This window comes from Oncorhynchus clarkii, chromosome 7 (genome assembly GCF_045791955.1).
Source record: "Oncorhynchus clarkii lewisi isolate Uvic-CL-2024 chromosome 7, UVic_Ocla_1.0, whole genome shotgun sequence".
NCBI classification, from domain to species: domain Eukaryota; kingdom Metazoa; phylum Chordata; class Actinopteri; order Salmoniformes; family Salmonidae; genus Oncorhynchus; species Oncorhynchus clarkii.
The window spans coordinates 56,114,111-56,131,629 of NC_092153.1; the positions used below are offsets into that span (position 1 = coordinate 56,114,111).

The 17,519-nt window shown below is 44.5% G+C and overlaps 1 protein-coding gene across 1 annotated transcript in view; it reads left to right on the top strand.

Moving 5' to 3' along the window:
- LOC139413496 (cadherin EGF LAG seven-pass G-type receptor 2-like) overlaps positions 1–17,519 on the top strand; it is an 82,393-nt gene that overhangs the window by 43,701 nt on the left and 21,173 nt on the right. Inside the window, exons 3-8 of the mRNA XM_071160964.1 lie at positions 945–1,167; positions 8,443–8,558; positions 8,720–8,808; positions 13,684–13,841; positions 15,034–15,197; positions 15,387–15,512. Of these exons, the coding sequence (XP_071017065.1) occupies positions 945–1,167; positions 8,443–8,558; positions 8,720–8,808; positions 13,684–13,841; positions 15,034–15,197; positions 15,387–15,512 (876 nt within the window). The remainder of the gene's footprint in view (positions 1–944; positions 1,168–8,442; positions 8,559–8,719; positions 8,809–13,683; positions 13,842–15,033; positions 15,198–15,386; positions 15,513–17,519) is intronic.

Sequence of the window (17,519 nt, forward strand, 5' to 3'; positions counted from 1 at the left end):
AGGCGAGTTGCTGATTAAATTCCACACGACTCATGCAGCTATAGTTTTTTTCTGTTTCTGGGTGACTAGCAGTAGCCAATTGTTCCCAAGCACCATCAACAAGAAAACGGCAACACATTGTCATGGTTCACCAGGGCAAAGTGACTGTTCTTCTGCCAGTGTAGCCCACCATGGTGCATTGCTGATTGTACTGTAACAGTACAGTCAGCATAGGATAACATGTTTTAATTCACATCTTGTCAACGTGTAATCCATAATAACCACAACAGCCTTGGAGTTGAATGAGTAAATACATGAATGAAGGAATGAATGCACCCTACAACAGTAGTGAAACAAAGGGTATCCTTAATTGTCTTAGACTGAGAATCCTGTGATTAGCGAGGATGTACAACGCAAGTCATGTGTCTCTATAGTCTATAGAGATATTGTCTGTGTGGTGTGTACAGGACCGTACAGTAACACGACACACAACGGAAGTGTTCCACACTGCTGACTGGCTCTGACACAAACTCCAGCTCGTGCAAAGAGACGTGCAGTCTCGTCATAGCAACTGCAGCCTCTCATCCAGAGACTGGAGACCAATAGAAGTTGTGAGCGCAGGGCTGCACAAAGCATGGAGGCTTAATAACAGTGACAGTTTCCCCCTGCCATAGCACTCTGTGACTCCCTCGCTCTCTCACATTCCCTTCCCCTCTGTCCCTCACGACTCGTGCTAAGTTTTGGAGGCATCTTGCCATGCCCCATATTGAACTGCTGCGGTGGTGTGGTGAGAATTGACCCTAGTAAAGTTGAACTGGAAAGGAGGACCAATGGGTTTAACCCACACACAGTCCAGGGCTGGCACTGATTTGTCACCTTGATACGGGTTAATTCTGACTCGTCTCACTTTCTCTTCACCTCTCTATTCCTCCCTCCCATCTCTGTCCATCTCTCTCTTCCTCCAGGCAAGTGGTGTGAGCTGTCGTGCCGCTCCGGGCGTTGTGCCCCAGATGTGTGTAAGAACGGGGGCACCTGTGTGAACCTGCTGGTGGGAGGATTCAAGTGCGAGTGTCCGTCTGGCGGTTATGAAAAGCCCTACTGTGAGATGACCACCAGGAACTTCCCCCTGCAGTCCTTCCTCACCTTCAAGGGCCTCCGCCAGCGCTTCCACTTCACCCTCTCCCTCTCGTAAGTACAACAACCACCCCACCCAGTGGCACATGGCCATCTCAGTCATTCCCTTTCACAATACAAAGTATATCCCTAAATATACTACTGTGATTCACTCCACCTCTCTCTTTCTTTCTCCCACTACTTCTCCCTCTTTCTCTTTTTTTATGCCTCCTCTCTTACACTGCACATACTCTCTCTCTCGCTCTCGCTCTCTTTCTCTCTCACAAGTATCCCACAACTGCCCTTATACTCTCACACTCACACCTCTTATAGCCTGTGATGCATGATGATTCCTCCTCTCCTCTCATTGGCTAAGCATCCTGGTGTTTCATAAGTTATTGAATCATTTAATAGCTGTAGTCTTTAAAAGTCTAATCTCTTCTAGCTGGGATTGGGTTCCCCGAGCATGGTGAGTGAGTATGTATGTATGTAATGTATGTATGTATGTGTGTGCGTGTGTGTGTATGACAAAATATCTAAAGACACTGAAGCAGCAAACTTTGTGAAAATTAATATTTGTGTCATTCTCAAAACTTTTGGCCACGACTGTACATACAGTCAAAGGCTTTTATTGACAATTATATGAAGTTGATGCAAGAGTCAATATTTGCAGTGTTGACCCTTCTTTTTCAAGACCTCTACAATCCGCCCTGGCATGCTGTCAATTTACATTCTGGGCCACATCCTGACTGATGGCAGCCCATTCTTGCACAATCAATGCTTGGAGTTTGTCATAATTTGTGGCTTTTTGTTTGTCCACCCGCCTCTTGAGGATTGACCACAAGTTCTCAATGAGATTAAGGTTTGGGGAGTTTCTTGGCCATGGACCCAAAATATCAATGTTTTGTTCCCCGAGCAACTTAGTTATCACTTTTGCCTTATGGCAAGGTGCTCCATCATGCTGGAAAAGGCATTGTTCGTCACCAAACTGTTTCTGGGTGGTTGGGAGAAGTTGCTCTTGGAGGATGTGTTGGTGCCATTCTTTATTCATGGCTGTGTTCTTAGGCAAAATTGTGAGTGAGCCCACTCCCTTGGCTGAGAAGCAACCCCACACATAAATGGTCTCAGGATGCTTTACTGTTGGCATGACACAGGACGGATGGTAGCGCTCACCTTGTCTTCTCCGGACAAGCTTTTTTACGGATGCCCCAAACAATCGGAAAAGGGATTCATCAGACCGAATGACGTTACCCCAGTCCTCAGCAGTCCAATCCCTGTACTTTTTGCAGAATATCAGCCTGTCCCTGATGGTTTTTCCTTGAGAGAAGTGATTTCTTTGCTGCCCTTCTTGACACCAGGCCGTCCTCCAAAAGTCTTCACCTCACTGTGCGTGCAGATGCACTCACACCTGCCTGCTGCCATTCCTGAGCAAGCTCTGCACTGGTGGTGCCCCCATCCCGCAGCTGAATCAACTTTAGGAGACGGTCCTGGCGCTTGCTGGACTTTCTTGGGTGCCCTGAAGCCTTCTTCACAACAATTGAACCGCTCTCCTTGAAGTTCTTGATGATCCGATAAATGGTTGATTTAGGTGCAATCTTACTGGCAGCAATATCCTTGCCTGTGAAGCCTTTTTTGTGCAAAGCACAACATGTTATTCGAACTCAATCAGCATGACAGAGTGATCTCCAGCCTTGTCCTCGTCAACACTCACACCTGTGTTAACGAGAGAATCACTGACACATCAGCTGGTCCTTTTGTGGCAGGGCTGAAATGCAGTGGAAATGTTTTTTTGGGGGATTCAGTTCATTTGCATGGCAAAGAGGGACTTTGCAATTAATTGCAATTTATCTGATCACTCTTCATAACATTCTGGAGTATATGCAAATTGCCATCAAACAAACTGAAGCAGCAGACTTTGTGAAAATGTATATTTGTGTCATTCTCAACTTTTGGCCACGACTGGATGGATGGATGGAGAGGTTTCTAATGTGGGTGAATGAGAAGAAGCCCAGCTGCCTGAGAACTTACCGTTTCTGGACTGGCTCCTTGCCTAACTGAGGGCATTAATCAAAGACCCAGGAGTCCCATCTTATTACACTCAGTGGTGACTTTGAGCTGTGAGTCAGCGTGTGGCCTATTTCTCCTCCTCAGTTGCACTCATCGAGGTGAATCTGGAGATGTGTATTGTCTGCCCCGAGGGTTTGTGCGCGTGCTGTTGCATGTCTGTCTTGCTATTAAATCACACACCTAGGGTACCCTCATCCTGGGATGCCTAAATATTTTGGAAACATGTATTCGCTCTCAATTGACAGCCATCCAGTTTTACATCAGCACTAGTTTATAATGGGTGTCATTTGTCTGATACAGGTAGAGCAAGTTGTATTTCAAGACCATTATCACAGCCTAGTATCTTGTTGGAAGGTTCCAGGGAAGGGTGGTGCTTTGAAATAAAACTGATGAGGACTTAACACTGAGCACAGTCAATCACACTGAAGTACATTCATGTGAATGAGACGAGGCTACATTGATATGAATGATATGCTTCATCCCAAGTGACAATAAAAGCAGCACAATGGGTGTAGTATTCATCAGAGCAAAGAAAATACCGCCAGTTGATACAAATGCCAAATTTGACAGTGATATCTACTTTTGTAATGTGTTGTCACTCTAGAAGTGCTTGGCAGGGCTTGAAAACTAGCTGTTAATGGCAAGTGGTGATATTGATACGCCTTTGAGTTTAATTGAAGTGGTGGCCTTGCTTTGAGAGTGGCTCGGATGGCAGTGTTTTTGGATTGAGAACTGCTCTGACCTGTTTCTTAAAAGCATTGGCTGGTAGTTCCCAGACTGCTCCCAGAGCTGTGAAGAAGGTGGGGTGTACAGCTGGGGATATAACAGCTAAGACCCAGCAGGCTGTCTGTCAGGCGTATCTGTTACCTGAACCTGGCTTGATCAGGTTACTGTTGTAAAGAGCTGTTCTCATGGGGAAACCGCCCAGTGAGTTGGAGCCTGTAGACGGGACTGCAGTAGAGATAGTTAGCAGGAAGTGTGTTGAAGGGGAGAGTTGAAAGTGTTTCTATAGCAAGGTTTACATCCAATTGGCGTCAGATTTTCATGTGAATATTCTAAAATCTGCATGAAATTGTCCATTTGCCCACCAGAGAAGTGTTTTCATCAAATTGTCTTGTGGATAAAATACTTTAATGATGTAGTGCACATAAAATAACTTTTGCGGTTAAATTCCCATAAATGGTGTTTCCACCACATTTTCAACTCTACTGATGTTTATTTCACTAAACATGTTGTGTTATATAGTGAATGTTCCCACTCTGGTCTTGGCATGCGGGCTCTAGCTAACAGCTCACAGATGTGTGGGTTTAGCCTACTATATGATGAGATTATTATGGACAAAAAGAGCAACATCATTTTAATTTGTTAAACGGCAGCCAAGCATCGATCATCATGTCATCAGAATAAGACCCTCGATATTTTCTGAAAGCAGCATCAAGCTCATCACCGTGCACTTTCACCACCCTGTGAAGTTCATTATAACTTATTTCATCTGTAGCCTAATAAACTGCATGCGTTCCCGAGTCGTAGTGGGAGGGCCACATAATATCATCGTGTGACTCCCAAGTTTATTTTGATATGAATGTTTGCCCATAAAGGTGTTTCCACCGGCATTTCTCGCATCATACATTTTACCGACACAAGAATATCCCACCTTTGGGTGGGGGGTGGGGGTGATCTTGAAGCAGTGTTCACAAGCCTTTAAAACCTATTCATTGATGACTACTACAATATCTTGATGATAACCATTTTCCCCTCTTATTATTAGCATACGATCTAACACAGGAGATATTCTGTTTGAGATATTCAGTGTTATTCAGATGGAGCTGGTGTGTTTCTCTCCTCTTCCCTCTCTGAGGTCATGATGATCATTCTCCTCAGTAAGCAGGTCAGCAGTGCTGTGCCCCATGGTTACACTCCAGCTCTGGATTAATGCATGCACATTTCCACAATGACACACACACACACACACACAACGCATACATTACATGCGCACAGATACACGCCCACATCCTCCCAACATTCAACCAAAATATCTCCCTGCATGTTCTGAGAGCATCCTGAGACACTGGATTTCAGATCTCTGGAATCTCACCCTCATTTGAAAAAGAAGTCAGTAGGCTTCCATCCGTCTGACACGGTCTCCATCTGAACAGGCAGATGCTGCCTACAAGCGCTAACGAGTCACACCAGTCACACAGACGACAGGGCTCTCAGTTCTCCCACAGGTGTTCAGAATGTTCCAAGTGTCAAGCAGAACAGGTTCACTGTGTGGTCCCCTAGGACAGGAATGAGGGGAAATGATTTTCTGGCTTCATCATTTTCTGTCAACCTGCAGTTTGCCTGGACTGCAATATGATTATATAAGATAAACTGTATATACAAAAGTATGCGGACACCACTTCAAATGAGTGGATTTGACATGTATAAAATTGAGCACACAGGCATGCAATCTCCATAGACAAACATTGGCAGTAGAATGGCCTTACTGAAGAGCCACGTGGCACCGTCATAGGATGCCACCTGTCCAACAAGTCAGTTCGTAAAATGTCTGCCCTGCTAGAGCTGCCCCGGTAACTGTAAGTGCTGTCATTTTGAAGTGGTAACGTCTAGGAGCAACAACGGCACAGACGCAAAGTGGTAGGCCACACAAGCTCACAGAATGGGACTGCCGAGTGTCTTCAGTTGCAACACTCACTACCAAACTGCCTCTGGAAGCAATTTCAGCACAAAAACTGTTCGGGAGCTCCTAGACGTTTCATGAAGCTCCCGGCGAACAGTTTTTGTGCTGAAATTGCTTCCAGAAGCAGTTTCCATGTCCGAGCAGCCGCACACAAGCCTAAGATCACCATGCCAAGCGTTGGCTGGAGTGGTGTAAAGCTCGCCACCATTCGATACTGGAGCAGGGGAAACACGCCCCTTAGTTTCAGTGAAGGGAAATCTTAACGCTACAGAATACAATGACATTCTATTCTTCTAACTTTGTGGCAACAGTTTGGGGAACGCCCTTTCCTGTTTCAGCATGAAAATGCCCCCGTGCCCAAAGCAAGGTCCATACAGAAATGGTTTGTCGAGATTGATGTGGAAGAACAGAACTTGACTGGCCTGCACAGTACCCTGACCTCAACCCCATCGAACACCTTTGGGATGATTTGGAACGCCGACTGCACCTAATTGCCCAACATCAGTGCCCGACCTCACTAATGCTCTTGTGGCTGAATGGAAGCAAGTCCCTGTAGCAATGTTCCAACATCCAACAACAGCAAAGGGGAGACCAACTCCATATTAACGCCCATGATTTTCGGAATGAGATGTTCGACGAGCAGGTGTCCACATACTTTTGGTCATGTCGTTTAACACCCTGTCATACATTTACATTGATTTTAATGAGCTCCACTGAGATATTTTTACCTCTTGTGGTGAATCAAATGAAGACCCTTTAGAACTCAATGTGACCCAAGGATTTGATGCCTTTGTAAAACCAGTCTGGTTTCATTTTATGCCCTGTGGTCTCTGCGGTTGGACCGTGTCTGTCGTTTCTTGAATCCAATGCGAATGGGAGTGTCAGTGGTGTCGGCTCTGGAAGGAAGCCAGAGAGGCAGGGGTGCACTGGCGTGGTCAAATGTGTCCAACTGTGTGTTAACATGACAGTAACTGACAACACCACAACGACCTCCGGCACTATAAACTAGTGACATGACAGTAACTGACAACACCACAACGACCTCCGGCACTATAAACTAGTGACATGACAGTAACTGACAACACCACAACGACCTCCGGCACTATAAACTAGTGACATGACAGTAACTGACAACACCACAACGACCTCCGGCACTATAAACTAGTGACATGACAGTAACTGACAACACCACAACGACCTCCGGCACTATAAACTAGTGACATGACAGTAACTGACAACACCACAACGACCTCCGGCACTATAAACTAGTGACATGACAGTAACTGACAACACCACAACAACCTCCGGCACTATAAACTAGTGACATGACAGTAACTGACAACACCACAACGACCTCCGGCACTATAAACTAGTGACATGACAGTAACTGACAACACCACAACGACCTCCGACACTATAAACTAGGTTTCTTGTCATTGTCTCTTCAGAAATAAAAGTCTAAATGCAGATTGGGATACCTATTCTGAATGCATTCAACTGAAATGTGTCTTCCACATTTAACCCAATTGTGGTTGTTTAGTGCCTGTTTTTATATACTCCTCTTTGAGAAAACATCATCAAATGTTTTTTTTCTGTGGTTATACAGTAACTACCTCATTTCTGCCTAGTTCCTCCTCTGTTTAAAATAATCTCCTCATTGCTGCAAACCATCAATATCATTCTGAGCCAGTCTATTTCCATATTATACTGTAAAGCACCTGCATTATGCTTCCTGCATCAGTTTAGTGTAGTGTTTATTATGCTGTAGCGTTGACATTGTATTTGATTGTTACTTCTTATCAGAACATCTTTTCATCTCTATGTGTAGTCACTATCCACGTCATGCTGTCTCTGAGTTTTTGGGGTATATGCGCCATGCCTACCTGCAGATAGTCTCAGACAAAGAACGGTGCTCGGCGGTAGTTAACCCTGTTGGGTGCTCAGTGATCCATGGAGAACTGCTGCGGTGTTAAATCTAGCCATATCTGCTCCTCAAAGGGGAATCACGAGGCACAGTGCATCAATAAACCCTCCTAGTAATAAAATAGGACAGGAAAACAGTTGTTTTCTGGTGCGTTTAAAATCCGTATCCTCTGCTATAGTAGGGCATGTCAGTCAGTACACTGTCTTCCTCGTGTCGAGGGTACTGGATGAGCTTCTATATGGGTATGTCAGTCAGTACACTGTCTTCCTCTTGTCGAGGGTACTGGATGAGCTTCTATATGGGCTGGTCAGTCAGTACACTGTCTTCCTCGTGTCGAGGGTACTGGATGAGCTTCTATATGGGTATGAAAAGGCTCCACCTCATATTGATACAGAACCATTTACACATGTTGCTGAGATCTTCACTGATCAATGTGGATGTTGAAAATGCATTTATTGTAGAAATGATTTGTTATATTTACAGAAGTATGCCCTTATGCCCACAGTACAACGAGTATGGCAAACTCCTGTGTGTAGAAATATACTGCCTTGAATGCATCTTGTTTTTGTTTTTTTCTCACAAAGACCTCTCTTCACTGAAAAGATTGTTTACTCTGTCTTGGTGTCTTTGGCTGTGAATGGACTCTTTGTGAGCCCAGTTTCTTTCTGTCTTCCAGGTTTGCCACGAAAGAGCCAAACGGTTTGTTACTCTACAATGGTCGCTTCAACGAGAAGCATGACTTCATCGCTGTGGAAATCGTCAACGAGCAGATCCAGCTCACCTTCTCTGCAGGTAGGAGGCGATCTGTTAGTGCACGTCAGCCAATTTACCCCAAATCTACATTTGGTTGTTATTGAAATATCAACATGTGATTATTGTGACAGGTGTTGACCCACTGAAGCCCTGATTCAATGACGTTTAAGTAACTTTTTCTGGCGGTTTAATTTGTTTAGGTGAGACCAAGACGACTGTGTCACCCCACATCCTTGGAGGTGTCAGTGATGGCCAGTGGCATGTGGTCCAAGTTTACTACTACAACAAGGTATGTCAGAGATAAACCTGCGATGGGCTGGTCCTTGTGATCCTACAAGATATAGACTGGTTCAACACTAGACAAACACAGATTTTCTGGGTCTGGGCTGAGATATAACTTGGGTCTAGACTAGCGTCTGCTGAGTCCCCATCAACTGGATGTTCCTGTTTTCAGGGGAAATGGAAAGAGAGCCTCTGATGCAACTTCTGCTTTTGGATGTGATTAACAAGACCCCACTCCATCTTAACTCCTCCTTCACATTTACTGGATTGGCTGAATTCCCTACAAGACTAGTATTTAGGGAATCTAGTTTCAGGTGTTTCTTTTACTCCTGCTACTTTAGGTTAAGTCTAGACTGACTTGAGCTCTTTTGGGTGCAAAGGTCAGACTAGGCTACTGAAAAGTCCCACTATAGACTTGGCTTCATCAGACCCCATTGTGAAACAGTGAGCAGGACTAAGAGCAGGTCATTTCCAACATCAGTACATGCCCAAACTGAATTATGTTTGTCTCTTACCACAGACTTGAAATGGGAGACATCAAAATACCAGACATATTTTCTTAACATATTTGGCCCTGCAATTGACTTGATTGTAATTGTAATTGATTTATGGGTGTTGTATAGTATTGTGAGTAGAAAGACTTGTACATTCTGGTAGAACTGGATATATATGTATACTGTACTTAGTGTCCTGTTAATTACATATCTATTTATACTAGACCAGCAGTACTTCGTCAAGTATCTGACAGTGACTGTCTATAGAGTGATGAGGGTAGTGATTCTAATTGGACCACACTGGGAGTAGAATACCCTGAGTCCTCTGTGGAGCTTTACTTTGCTGCTTCCTGTTAGAACTGCTGCTGTGTCATTCCAGAGAACTACTGTTGATGGGACAGTGGAATGGGAAGCTTGCCAGACAGACATGCGAGGAGTGAGAGCTGGAAAGAAAGGGGAAAGGAGGGATGAGACAGCCAGACAGAGAAATTGAGAGAGACAGTAGAAAAGCGTGGGAGGAATAATACAACATAAAAATAAAAACTCTCCATACAAACGAGATATAAGCTTTACAACTGTTTTATTTCCATATCAATAAGTGAAGAATGCATGGAACTATAACCCCTCACCCCACTACCCTTCCTCCGTTATCCCCATCCTTTTCAGATGTCCCCCAAACCCCCCCCCCAGACCAACACACAGGATGTTACATTTTAATCTATTCAGGAAGTCACTTTGCATCATAAAGCTGTTGCTAGGCGACCTCTCAAGTGTGGATATTCTATTCAGGGTCTATGATAACATGGCCCTGTCAGATTCCAGCCAGCAGAATATGAGGGAACACAACATCTCGTGGGCCATTGGAGGAAAAGTTTTGGTTCCCCTCAAAGTGGGGACATTATTCTCTCATGAATCACTTGTTGACTTGTTGGTTTGTAAAAGTTTGTTTTAACGTTGACCTAGTTGTTTTTTAGAATTAAACAGACAATGATAATCTCCAGTGACCTACAAACTGTTTTGTTTACTATCACATTTTACCAGCTAGTTTCCTACTCATCATTTGCACAATACAAAGCATGAAGTCAATAACATTTAACAACCATCATTTTAGGCAGAGGCCCAGACCAATGGAAGGGACATATTCCTAGAAAACTGTCCAGAGATCATTCAGGGGCCTAGTTGAACTAATCCCCCAAAATCCAGCGAGTCTTGGAGGTAGAATGATGGCTCCTCCCCTCTGAGGTATCCCACGCTGGCAGGCCCTCCCCAGCCTGTCCCTGTCCACGGGGGGTGGGTGGGATGAGGTGGGGGGGGGGATTTTAGATTGAAATGTGCCTTTCAGGGGAAAGGGGGAGTGTGGAGAATGGCAATGACCACTGCCTTTGTGCTTCGCTCGGCCTCCAATGGGACCATGGGTAGTGAATGATGCGGCCCCGGGGAAGGTGCACGGGAGAGGAGCGAGGAAACAGGGCAGAAGAGGAGCGAAAAGAAAGGCAAGAGAGAAGAATTGACTTGGGCTTTGAGCGGGACACTGCGCTTCAGGGCTCACCACTCTGGTTGCTATGGTGTTTCCAATCAATCTCAGATCTCATATTACTGTTTGCTCCCATGCCCCTCTTGTCTAACCCTGTCATCATGGATGATGGTGAACTCATATTCCCAGGATTCCCTGTCACCCTGTTGTGAGGGGAAAAGTGTTTAATGTATTCCTGAGTAAATATGTGCTCTCCAATCATCTCTGACAGGCAGAGGCTTTGTGTAGCAGACAGAGCGGCTGACAGACATTAGCAGAGAGGCATTACAGGAGAGTCAACAACCGTGTAGTTCAGCAAGCCAGGGGCTGCTGGGAGCGAAGGCCCAATGTTTAGTTCAGTGAAAGAACCAGCGAATCTGGACCACAGTCTGTTCCAGACCTTTCTCAACTGAGGGGAACTGTGGAAAAGAGCGTGTCGGATGATTTGGTGTGTGACCATTCTAACAGACCATCTCACACTGCCGGTTTGTGTGTTTGTGTGTTTGTTTCAAAGTCCCAACAAATGAGTTTCCCACTGCTTCACCAGGGGTCAACTAAAGGATAAAGACAATTTGTTCAACAATTAGTGTATGGAAGGTTTTGAGGTTTATAGGTTCATTCTATCTTTCTAGTAGCCGGATGTGTTGTGAATAATGAAATGCATTTGCAAGTATTGCAGACTCAAATCAGCAAAGCAAATAATCCTGTTGGCCAGTTATTAGGTATGATAATAAGGCCTAATGGGAGACCGAAGAGGTGTTTAAAGACGAGGGCTCATGTTTGAGCAGTGCAGTGGGACAATGTAATTAAGTCTTCATCGTCTCTGACACACAGGCAGCCATCAGTGATCACAAAACCCACAATGAACTCCACCAGTATTCAGCTTCTCACAGACAACCCCTCAATGGGACAGCTGTATTAATAGCACGCTGAAGGCACAGATAGAATCAAATCTACTTACTGGATTGGGGGATACAGGGTTGAAAGGAGAACCATGTGTCTACGGTGCTCCGGGGAGATGTTCTGTGGCAGGGTCTCTGTCTACGGTGCTCCGGGGAGATGTTCTGTGGCAGGGTCTCTGTCTACGGTGCTCCAGGGAGAAGTTCTGTGGCAGGGTCTCTGTCTACGGTGCTCCGGGGAGATGTTCTGTGGCAGGGTCTCTGTCTACGGTGCTCCAGGGAGATGTTCTGTGGCAGGGTCTCTGTCTACGGTGCTCCAGGGAGATGTTCTGTGGCAGGGTCTCTGTCTACGGTGCTCCAGGTAGATGGGATGGGACTCTACTGTCATGACCTACAATATTACAGCTGGTTAGATACGTTATGTCAGCAGTGTCTGTGTGTGTAAGACCCACCTTATTTTCCGTTTGTCTGGTCTTTATTCTTAGCCCCTTTGATTAAAGTGCTCAGACAGTTATTATGGAAACTACAGGAATATGTAGCAAAAATGGCTTAAGGTATCATGAGGTTATGCTATGAATAAATTGAGGTATTTGTGCATTCCTCATTTCTCAACAATCAGGCTACCCAGGGCATCATATCCTTCTTGTACTCCACACTGCATAGATAATAATCCTATCTGGTCTGTCCACAGCTCAGTGTCCGGCCCCAGGCCTGGTCAGTCAACAGAGGGTGGTCGGTGGAGTGGACCCTCTCATCACAGTGCTGCTAGCATAGCCGTTACTGACACAAGCTCTAACTGCGCTGCCGGTCAATATGAGCTCTGTGTGACCTGGGGGAAAGGCTTGTGTTTGTGACCTTTATTGACAGGATCGTTACCCCCCGCCCCTCCTCCTGTTTCTCCCTCCATTGATTCCTCACACAATGAAAGAGATCCTTTGTGGAGAAGAAGACCGTTACTGTCCTGCTGAGCCAGGCTTCTCCACCGTGTCTGTGCCCCTTGTTCCAGCCTCTGACTTTAACTCTGGCTGTTTTGACTTTAAATTATTAAAGCACTGAAAACAATTATGATTAAGTAAATTGGGGTGATATTTAAGAATACTGTAGGTCTGAACATAAAAGCTAGTGGTGGGAATTTTACTTCAGAATTGATTCAAACGTTGGATTGTTAAAGCTTCTTAACTTCTTTAAATGTGTGAAGTTGTTTCAAGTCTTTTCGTTGTTAATTGAAGCACTTGACTTGAGAAAATCCTTATCTCTAGGGTGAATGTTTCAATGAGAGAGTTTTTTTTTTAATGCTAGTATTTTCTCTTGATATTTTGCATTTGATTGAAATAGAAATGTGATTAGTGCGTTTTTGACACCATATAAGACAGATTTTGTTAAGATCGCACAATGCTGAGATATGTAGCACACCTCCGTGTGTAATTAGCAACCCTCAGGCAGACAAGCAGTCTATGTGCTGATCAACCAAAAATACTTTACAGTGACACACGCAAGAAACAATGAGATGGATATTCTGAGAGAAAAAATAATCTTCTTCATATTTACTTGCCTTTTCTATTCTTGAATGTTCTCTTCTGTAACTTGAGGAAGAAGAAACCTTAAGTATTAGCATATTTTTAGCATCAAGCCGTCATTGAGATGCACCTGTGACAGAGAATACTCTTATGGACACTCCCAGAAGGCTGATTATAGCTTAATGTGTGCGTTTCCTGTCTATCTCGCTATCGATAACCAAGCACTACTTACCCAGTATATGTCAACCTTCTGCCCAAACACATACAGTATTTCCCTTTTGGGAAGGACATTTTGATTTGGAATAATGGCACTTATAAATGCTGCCCTGTTTAGAAACTCCTGTCACCCATGTGCTGCTATTTACAGTAGTTTGTCAGGTGAATTCATCCCGACCTGCTGTAGGTGTTCTTGCCATAACACTGGAGCCAAACTCAACAACTCCTCCTCTCTCCTCACAGCCAATCATAAACCAAGCCGGCATGCCCCAGGGTCCTTCTGACCAGAAGGTTGTCGTAGTATCCGTGGACAACTGTGACACCTCAGTGGCGCTGCGATTTGGTCATGTGATCGGGAACTACACCTGCTCTGCCCAGGGCAGCCAATCAGGATCCAAAAAGTAAGGAAATGGGAGGGGCTTACTGGTATTTAATTGTGCAGTGTTATCTGCCAACAGATTATAGTAGAGCTGAGTAAAAGCAATATTAGCTATTTGAAGCCATGAATTCTGTTTTTACATTTTGCCACAAGCTGTATAGAAGTCGAGCTAAATGTTTATGATGTGTTGTGGTATAGAAGCCGAGCTAAATGTTTATGATGTGTTCTGTGATAGAAGCCGAGCTAAATGTTTATGATGTGTTCTGGTATAGAAGCCGAGCTAAATGTTTATGATGTGTTGTGGTATAGAAGCCGAGCTAAATGTTTATGATGTGTTCTGGTATAGAAGCCAAGCTAAATGTTTATGATGTGTTGTGGTATAGAAGCCGAGCTAAATGTTTATGATGTGTTGTGGTATAGAAGCCGAGCTAAATGTTTATGATGTGTTGTGGTATAGAAGCCGAGCTAAATGTTTATGATGTGTTCTGGTATAGAAGCCGAGCTAAATGTTTATGATGTGTTGTGGTATAGAAGCCGAGCTAAATGTTTATGATGTGTTGTGGTATAGAAGCCGAGCTAAATGTTTATGATGTGTTGTGGTATAGAATCCGAGCTAAATGTTTATGATGTGTTGTGGTATAGAAGCCGAGCTAAATGTTTATGATGTGTTCTGGTATAGAAGCCGAGCTAAATGTTTATGATGTGTTGTGGTATAGAAGCCGAGCTAAATGTTTATGATGTGTTGTGGTATAGAAGTCGAGCTAAATGTTTATGATGTGTTGTGGTATAGAAGCCGAGCTAAATGTTTATGATGTGTTCTGTGATAGAAGCCGAGCTAAATGTTTATGATGTGTTCTGGTATAGAAGCCGAGCTAAATGTTTATGATGTGTTGTGGTATAGAAGCCGAGCTAAATGTTTATGATGTGTTCTGGTATAGAAGCCGAGCTAAATGTTTATGATGTGTTCTGGTATAGAAGTCGAGCTAAATGTTTATGATGTGTTCTGGTATAGAAGCCGAGCTAAATGTTTATGATGTGTTCTGGTATAGAAGCCGAGCTAAATGTTTATGATGTGTTGTGGTATAGAAGCCGAGCTAAATGTTTATGATGTGCTGTGGTATAGAAGCCGAGCTAAATGTTTATGATGTGCTGTGGTATAGAAGCAGAGTGGTGTCAGCTTCTAAATGTTTCTGTGTCCTGTCTGTCTGCTGGAGGTCTTTGGACCTGACTGGTCCTCTCCTCCTGGGGGGCGTGCCCAAACTGCCTGAGGACTTCCCCATCCAGAACCGCCAGTTTGTGGGCTGCATGAAGGACCTGAGGATCGACAACCGCCACATCGACATGGCTAGCTTCATCGCTAACAACGGCACCCTACCGGGTCAGTAACCTTGCACATTACCATTGGACTGAACCATTTTGATACCGTTTTGTTGCCATCCACACAAGGCTACTGTTTTAGTTGAGCACAGTATGAGTTGTGTTGGGCATGTGGATGCACCTTACTTTGTAACTGAAGTTTATGAATGGTTGGTTTGAACTGTTCCTCACATCCTCAATACCTTCCCAGGATGCTCTGCTAAAAGGCACTTCTGCAACAACAACCCGTGTATGAATGGAGGGACCTGTGTCAACCTGTGGGGCTCCTTCAGCTGTGACTGCCCCCTAGGATTCGGAGGCCGGAACTGTGAGAAGGGTAAGAGGTTCAGGGAAGTAACAGCATTGCAGAAGGGTGGAAATCTTCTTCATATGGTTAAAACGTTTGATCAAAGCTAACCAAGTTTTGTTGGCCCCGTGACCTACTGCTATTATAGACCCTTTTAGTCAAGAGGGACTTTACAGGCTGTGCATTAGGACTAAGTGACCCATCAGACAGACAACATCCCTTAGCTCTCCTGACCTAGACTTAACTAGGGTCTTTGTAGTTGATGGACTGTACCATAACTCAACAACCAGGTAGTTACAGTGACACTGGCCATGTCATTTGCTTCTTGGTGCCGTGGTGTTAAGAGCACCTGCTATATTGTATTTTCTTATCATTTTCAAACATGCTTTTTTTGAGTGAACTAGTGTAGATGTAGTGCAGAAACATTTGCATAGACACCATGCACAGGAGATTGCGCAAGCGATATGAGGATGATGCATAGAGGGAATTGGCAGAGCTCTAAATAACTGAAGTAATCTCTTCATCCTTTTAGCTTTGGCTCTTTCCTGGCACAGATAAAGCCAGTCGTATTTCATTTTGCTGACATGATGGTTTTGTAAGCCCGATGTTCACACTGAGTATTAATGTTTTATTCCAGCCATTTCACAAGGGTTTATGAGGGTCCCATATGTGTGTATGACAGCTGCGATGTGATGTGCCGTAAGCTTTTATGACTCGGTCATGAGAGGGAGCATATTACATTTTACAGCGATACGTTTAAACAGTTACTCTGACTTAACACCTCGGACATGTTTAAGGTGAAGTATTCCGGTTTTCAGTTTTAGAGAGGCATGTGTATGTAACAACATTACTAGTGTCCGTTTCTCTTCTCAACTCCTCTCAATGCTCTGCAGCTGTTTGACTTGCTGATTTACAAGCTGGGACAGTTTAAAGAGGAGGGAGGGAGGGAGAGGGGGAGGGAGAGGACAATAGGGAAACTACTAAAGAAATAGTCAATTACCCAAAAGCATCCCTGTTTCAGTTCAGAGTGAAATCCAGTGATAAAGGACCACTTCTTTCTCACAGTTAGGGAGATGGAGAGGCTGGATGATGAAGGGGAGATGGGGAAAGGGTAAGAGGTGGAGGGAAGAGCAGAGGCTGAAGAACATCTGAAGAAGAGAGGAAAGAGAAGAGGAATGTATAATGTCCTGCAGACTAGTACCCAGCTACTGCTCTGTTTTACATAGTGGGTGTCAATAGCATGAATGTACATGTTCTACCAAGGCCATTAAATATTCAACGTCATTACAAAGATCACTCTCAAAATAGAACTGTTAAACTTCCAGTATGTCATAGGATCAGCCATCAGGGGTTAGAGAGGGCATAAAGGCTAATAAACATGGAGCAAATCCCCAGCATCTCACTTCCTTTCCCACCATCACTGACTCTGGATGGACAAGGGTGTGGGAGATAAAGTACTTTCATAGTTAATCCCATGAGTCGTCCCCACAGTGACCGTACGTACATACCCCAACCAGAAGCCATGGATTACAGGCAACATCCGCACTGAGCTAAACGCTAAAGCTTCCGCTTTCAAGGAGCGGGACTCTAACCCGGAAGCTTATAAGAAATCCCACTATGCCCTCTGATGAACCATCAAACAGGCAAAGCATCAATACAGGACTAAGATTGAATCGTACTACACCAACACTCGTCGGATGTGGCATGCAAAACATTACAGACTACAAAGGGAAGCACAGCCGAGAGCTGCCCAGTGACACGAGCCTACCAGACGAACTAAACTACTTCTATGCTCGCTTCGAGGCAAATAACACTGAAATATGCATGAGAGCACCAGCTGTTCCGGAAGACTGTGTGATCACGCTCTCCGCAGCTGATGTGAGTAAAACCTTTAAGCAAGTCAACATTCACAATGCCGCAGGGCCAGACAGATTACCAGGACGTGTGCTGCGAGCATGCGCTGACCAACTGGCAAGTGTCTTCACTGACATTTTCAACCACTCCCTGTCCGAGTCTGTAATACCAACATGTTTTAAG